Genomic DNA, 7,423 nt, shown 5'->3' on the forward strand with positions numbered 1-7,423 from the left:
TTAAACAACAGAATGAGAAAGCACTTATTGTCAGTAGACCCCGTATGCGATAGCTGCTGCGGTGACATACGGTGTCGTTCACAACGTTCTATATAAATTCAGGATGCCACCTAATAAAAAAAGTGATCAATTAGAAGTAAACCCTCACATCATGTTATAAGAAAAAAGAATGTCCAACTGAAAAACGTTTGTAAGTGACGTATCACACCGCCATGGTCAGCTTGAGGATCCTGAGGATCAAAGTATGAAAAAATGCACATGCAAAACATTTGCCGCTATTTTCAAATTATTTTTAGGATAGTTTAACTATCCAAGGTATTGGCTGGGTTGCTAATACTTAATAGCGAGGCATACTTTGTACACCGACAATCTATTAGAGATTTGACTTTAATAATAATATCTCCTCAAGCTAAGACTTATCATCGCAACCTCTCCATGTGCTGGATAGACTACAAAAAAGCATATGACTCTGTCCCTCACGAATGGATTCTGAAGTCTCTTCAGTGTATTGACCTCCCTGAGCGACTACTTGATTTACTCAAGTCTTTAATGAGTTGCTGGTCGACTGAACTTGAGATGTACTCGCAAGGAGAGGTGCAGACTTCAGAATCTATTCCAATCAGAAGGGGAATTTTCCAGGGGCACTCCTTTAGTCCTTTGCTTTTTTGTCTGTCTCCAAATCCTTTGAGTTTTCTGCTCAATAGGGAAGAGGGTTACCATCCTGGGCCTCCTCAGCACAGATCCCCAACACCTCTTACTCATCTCCTCTAGATGGATGACATCGAGCTCCTTGCCAAAGGAGAGACCAATTTGAAAGAACAGGTTCTCCTTGTCGAGTCCTTTTCTAATGATATTGGCATGACATTTGGACTCGACAAATGTAATACTCTTCATTTGAAATGTAGCAAGGTAACCAATGATGGATCGGTCAGGTTACAAGGTGGAGGAGTTATTGAGCATCTTGTGGAAGATCAGGCCTACACCTATCTTGGAATGCAAGTTCGAGACAAGCTCCAGAATGCCCAAATTCAAGATAAACTTCGGGCCGAGTATAAATCTCGTTTAAAGAAAATCTGGAGCTTAGAGCTAAATGCTCGAAACAAGGTCAAAGCCACCAATACTTTTGCTGTGCCAGTCCTATCCTATTCCTTTGGAGTGTTTGATTGGACAAAACAAGAGTCGGTCCTTTGTGGAGAAGCTTTCTGATAAGCCATTGCATTGTGTGTACATGCATTGTGTGGAACAGAACAGCAATCCAACCAACTCCTGCGCCTGGATGAAGTCGGCTGGTCTCAGATGTGAAACTGAGAGCTTCCTTTTCGCTGCTCAGGACCAGTCACTTCCCACTCGCAATCGCCAGAATGTAATTCTTAATCAAAATGTGAACATGAAATGTCGTCTTTGCAATGAATTTACAGAGAATGTCCAACACCTTGTCAGTGGATGCCCTTCCTTGGCACAAACAGCATATCTTAAAAGACATGATGGCATGGCTCACTGTTTTTACTATCGTCTCCGCCATGCCTGTGGCTTTGACCCCGAAGTCCATTCAGGTTCGTACCATGGATGGACCTCGGTGTCAAAGCCACAGGCATGTCCAGGGCGTCCTGGAAAATGATGCTTTTAAACTTCTCTGGAATAGGCCAATATACAGCCTGAGACGAATTCCAGCCAACAAACCTGATCTTGTCCTTTTTGATAAAACCTAAGAAATTATTTATATCATTGAATTTTCTGTCCCTTTTGACAACAATGTGATTGCCAAGATTCAGGAAAAGCATGATAAATATGCAGACCTCGCCTTTGAAATGTCTTGCTTGCATCCGAAGTACACTGTCGTCAGGCTCCCCATTGTTCTTGGTGCCCTTGGTTTGGTACCTCCTGATCTCTTGGTGCAGATCAGGAGAGTGCCCGAGCTCTCCACCAGGAGCACAGCCCTTCTGACAATCTGAGTAATACAGAAGGCTGCAGTGTTGGGGAGCCTTCATATTCTCCGGAAAGTTCTTGGTGGGCTCGACCAGGCAGTGTTTCGTGGGTGAAGTCCCATTCGCTGCCAGGGCTACGTGTAGAGGGGGCGAGGACCCTTAGCTGATGATGAGGTTTACCAGCCTGACTGTGACAGGATCACCTGAACCCTCTCTGCTGCATTTCAATTCTAATCTGTAAAAGATGGATGCTGCCCAGGAAGATTGTGGGGTCCCCCCCACACACACACACACCCCAGCGGAGTCCCCGCACTCTGCGGACAGCCGGCTGCACCAGGAGCCAGTGATGCAAGCAGTGATTGGGAAACCCATGCGCCATGCGCCAACGGCTCTAATTTAACAAACATGTCCTGGTAATGAACAAACCTGTAGTGCCATTGGCTTCATCTAAATTTAAGAAGGTGCATTGCTTGTTTTTATTCATGCATAACTAAAACAAGTGATATCTCGCCAAAAATAAGCAAAGAACAAACCGGAAGTCTAGTGTGAACTAGGTCGGAAGTAACTTTGGTGATTTGACTGGTTCTCGACCTTGTGCCTAGCAACGCTTCTGGAAATAGGCCTCGATAAAACTAAAGACAACTTACCAGTCTATGAAGAGTTGCGTCCCTTTAGTTTACACACAACACTATTTTTAGAACGCAGTATGACAGCCGCTGGTGGTTTCTCTCGGATTCGTTTTATTAATTTGTGATCAGGTATGCAAATCTACTCTAAATATGCCCCCAAAACGAATAAAAAACCTTATTACTTCACAAAGAACATTAACTTGAAATCAAATCATGATGCTGAAGCAAGCTGTTCGTCTGTACCACTGCCAGTCCAAAGTGAAAGCGCTACTGCTAACGATGTACAGACAGAATGTGAAAGTTCGACCTCAGCTGACCGTAAATAACACAGCAAATGGGAAAAACACTGGCCCAGGCTAGAGTTTCATGATGATAAAATGTTTTGTACAATATGTGCACAGAATGGGAAAAAGAACATTTTTACAACTGGTTGCACTAATTTCAAAACATGTGGTCTGAAACGACATGCAGAATCAAAAGATCACGTGGAAGCTTCTGAAACTAAGAAAATGAGAAAGTCTTTTGGCCAAGCTGTTGCTAAAGCTTACAGTGTGGAAGATGAGGCAATCTTTAAGGCTTTCAGAGTTGTTTATTGGTTGGTGTCTGAAAATTTACCTCTGTCAAAATATGAAAGTTTGATGCAGTTGTTGCAGGGACTGGAGGTAAAAGTTGACATGTTGAAAGTTAGTGATAGGGTGAATTATGCAAGCTATTATTCAGCGACAGAAATATTGTCTGCGCTTTCGGACCAGATTGATGAAGCTATCGATGACAAACTCACATTCTCACCCTACATCACAATGTTAGCCGATGAATCTACAGACACTGCCAACAAAAAACGCATGACTTTGCATGCAAGATTTATCGACCCAATTACATCCAAACCTGAAACTGTGTATCTGAGTGACAGAGAATATGATGATGGTGCAGGAGAAGGACTTGCAAAAGAGATCCTTGAGGAGTGCAGAAATAGATGCATACCTACCTCCAAGTTGATAGGATTTGGATCAGACGGAGCAAGCGTCATGACTGGGAGTGATAAGGGAGCTAAGGGCAGACTTCTTGAAAGTAACCCACACATGATTCATGTACATTGCATGGCACACCGGCTTGCTCTATGCACCAGCCAGGCAGCTGAAAGAATTCCTAGAGTGAAGAAATATCAAAATTGGCTGACGCAACTTTTTTACTATCTTAAATCCTCTGCTACAAGAGAAAAGGATTTGCATAAAGTCCAAGAAGTTCTTGATTATCCAGTTCTCAAGTACAAGGAAATTTACGCTGTCAGGTGGCTTTCTTGCTATGAAGCTGTGGAAGCAGTTTATCGTACTCTGGATCCACTGATCACATATTTTCACCAGAGAAATGCTACTATGGATCCAAAGGCAAAGGGTCTTCTGAAGTTCATTGGCACTACCCAGTTCATATTTATCACTTATCTGATGATGGATGTTCTACCCCTTGTCAGCAAGTTGTGCCTACAGTTGCAGCGTCAAGACCTTGATGTTGCTATGGCCAAGGTTAGTATTTTCAGTTTTGTGTCAGAACTTAGACTGATATAGAATGATAGGATGATATAGAATGATAGGATGGTATCTGTGTCGACGTTTCAAGAGTAGTCACCTCTCAGTCACTCCACTCAGTGCTCCTTGTACATCAGGGGTGATATGGATGAAAAATTACTGGAAGTGACACTCATTCTTTCATGATTCACTGAAGACAAAAATCCTAGTAAACTGCAGACCAGGTAAGTAATTAACTTTTCAAGGTCAAACTTCTCATCTGCACTCAGTGCAGACATCTCTTTAGTTCACTCAGATCAACAACTGCTAATGTAATTATCCACTGTTTTTGTATTCTTGTGTTCCTTTTCACACAAAAAAATGTTTCATTTCAGGTGTCTATTGATGAGTGCCTTTTCAAGCTGCAGTCTTATGTTGAGGGTATACAACTATTTCCAACCCATCTAGAACATTATGGGGCTGACGTGAGAATGCAAGAAGATGGTCAATATGAATTCAAGGGTCATATCCTGACACCCCACTTACCAACTGTGAACTTCAACTCCATAAAGAGTGACTTCATCAACAGGCTGATAGCAAACCTCCATAACAGGTAAGCAGTATTGCTAATTATCTGTCACCTCCTCATTGCACCTCTTGTAGTAGTACACATGATCAGTGATGATTGATATGGCGGAAAGATTGAAACCGTGTTTCACTGACTGAGTGAAATGCATATAATATTGTTACCAAGCTAAAACATGTTTTAGCTATAAGTAATTGACTCAAAAAGTCTAAAACATACACTTAGCTTTGAATCAGTTATGAAAAATAACATTGATTGTTTCAGATTTCTCCAGAAGAGCGTCACAGAAAGTTTCTATGTGCTTGCAATGAGATCCATAAACTGGGAGAGTGCACCTGAAGAATATGGCAACAAGGAGATGAGTGTACTGCTGAGTCATTTTGGTGAAGAGCAGGTAAGTTCACATATTTGATGTAAATTAAAAGCATTAATCATTAATTATTCTTCATTTTCTTGATGTAAAACAGTAATGGGTAGTTTGAATCCTTTCTGCTTGCACACTAGTCATACTGCATAATATTAGTATAGACTAGTTAAATAATTATACTAGACATTAATTAAAAAATTCATGATTTTGAATTATTTACCATAGTCATGTTTGTAATAATGATGAACAGGCATTAATGTCATTATTTAAAGTTTGCTTGTTTTTCCAGACACACAAAGGTAGTACTTCTGCAAAGCTCAGGTGATGAGAGAGTGGGCAGATGCCAAGATGACAGTGAGATCTCTCAAGTACCCAGTGGACAACATTAAAATTCTGTGGCAGCTTCTGACAACACACCACCAAGATGAGACACCCAATCTTATAAAGCTGGCACAGATTGCTTTATGCCTACCACTGCATACTGCAGCCTGTGAGAGAACATTTTCACAGCAAAACCTCATTGTTACCAAACAGAGGAGTGAGTGAGTGAGTTTAGGTTTACGCCGCACTCAGCAATATTACAGCTATATGGCGGCGGTCTGTAAATAATCGAGTCTGGACCAGACAATCCAGTGATCAACAACATGAGCATCGATCTGCGCAATTGGGAACCGATGACATGCGTCAACCAAGTCATCGAGCCTGACCACCCAATCCCGTTAGTCGCCTCTTACGACAAGCATAGTCGCCTTTTATGGCAAGGATGGGTTGCTGAAGGCCTATTCTACCCCGGGACCATCACGGGTCCCAAACAGAGGAACAGGCTGCTGCCAGTAAAGAGTGATAGGCTCTTAAGGGTGAAACTTGATGGTAAAGGACTTAACCATGAATTTTCAAGAGCCCTAGAACTGGCGTTCCAGAAAGAATAGGCTTCTTTCTTTAAAAAGAAAAAATCTTGGTGAACTTGGATCATCATCACTAACCAGAGACCACTGATCACTCACACTGGTCTCTTAGTGGCCAGCTTCTTCGTAGACCATCTAAGTTCAGCTGTATTGTAACAATGACTTTACCTCAGTTATGACACAAAATAAACACATCATGTGCAACTTATTTTTTATTGGCTCTAATTTTTTTCAGATGGCCCATAAAATTTATAAAGGTGGGGCCAAGGGCTCTATAATTACAAAATGTTTGACAATCACTGTGCAAGTCACCAAGAAGAAGAACCCCAAAAGAGTTGAAGCTGGTAGAAAAAATACCTTAGCCAGTCATAAAAAAAATACTTACATGTGGGTAGCCGTATGTGGTGTAGTAGCCACTGCTGCTGTTTCATTATATATGTTGTTGTGGGGGATACCCCCACACCCCAAACCACCAACACCACCGGAGGGTATGCTCGGTTGACTAAAATGATTGTAGAACAACTGACTATAAAACTAAAAATAAGATATTTTTATGCTTACTATGAACATTGGTGTGGCGATGGCCACCAAGGATGTTCTGGTAAGGCAAGGTATTATACCTGAAAATATTTTAAAGTAATGTACATAATATGGCCATGGTAGCAATGATGATTGGTGGGGCTCTTTTGAATGCCCTAACACTTTCCCGAGAGTTTTTTTCTATTTTCTCAATAAAAAGAGTCAAACACAGTTGAGGTAGAAGTTGAACGAAAATGACACAATATAGATGTAGAAAAACTACAGGTTGCACAGGCCGTATACACTATGAGACGAATGAAGAGACTAGATTTTATCAGTGATCAACTTAACTGCGAAAATCATTCCGCTATGGAAGAATGCTACATGTTAACGGGTAAACAAGTGGAACCATTAGGCAATACGCCAACGAATTCTCAGTATTACACTCCTTCAGAGGGTCAGAAAGATTGTGAGTTGGTCTTTGTGGCACTTGGTTCAGCAGCGACAGTGTTAATAGTTAAATAATTAGACGACACAAATTATTGTACCATAAAATATTGTACCATTGAGAACAGCATCGTATATTTGTCAATAGGTGCTTATGGGGAAAACACAAATTTGTGGTAATAAAAGCCGGGTCGAGGGTTGTTGTTGATATCGTACATGTGTATATTGTTTTTCATATCCTCATACACGTCCTCGGTTTGAATATCCATCAACAGGGAATCAGTATCCATGTACAACACATCATAGGTGGGGGTACCCCTATCTGGATACTGCCTCTTGAACTCGTTGTAGTAGGAGTCATACATCAGGTGTTTGGATAGGTCTAGAATGCTCATACCGACATAGACCAGTCGATTAAGTGTAATGTGACTCTTTTTCATGTGTACAGCTGCCAAGTCATCATTGAATATAGTACTTCTATTATACACCAGGCTCACTATCAGTTTCCTGATCTTCTCTTCCTCGTTCGACTGGACTAGCTTC

General features: G+C 41.4%; 1 protein-coding gene across 2 annotated transcripts; it reads left to right on the forward strand.

The window, feature by feature from the left end:
- The first annotated feature begins 2,848 nt into the window (after positions 1–2,848).
- Positions 2,849–6,118, forward strand: LOC137299185 (uncharacterized). Of its 2 annotated transcripts, none has more exons than XR_010957788.1 (3): positions 2,849–4,669; positions 4,907–5,036; positions 5,299–6,118. XR_010957788.1 is itself a non-coding variant. In XM_067831759.1 (3 exons), the coding sequence occupies exons 1-3, from the start codon at positions 4,548–4,550 to the stop codon at positions 5,332–5,334; spliced, it is 288 nt and encodes a 95-aa protein (XP_067687860.1). In that variant the 5' UTR covers positions 2,927–4,547; the 3' UTR covers positions 5,335–6,118. The 2 variants fall into 2 exon arrangements, 1 of the variants encoding a protein (XP_067687860.1); XM_067831759.1 differs by having other exon boundaries at positions 2,927–4,669.
- Positions 6,119–7,423: the final 1,305 nt, after the last annotated feature.

Source organism: Haliotis asinina, chromosome 10, assembly GCF_037392515.1.
Source record: "Haliotis asinina isolate JCU_RB_2024 chromosome 10, JCU_Hal_asi_v2, whole genome shotgun sequence".
In the NCBI taxonomy this organism is placed as follows: domain Eukaryota; kingdom Metazoa; phylum Mollusca; class Gastropoda; order Lepetellida; family Haliotidae; genus Haliotis; species Haliotis asinina.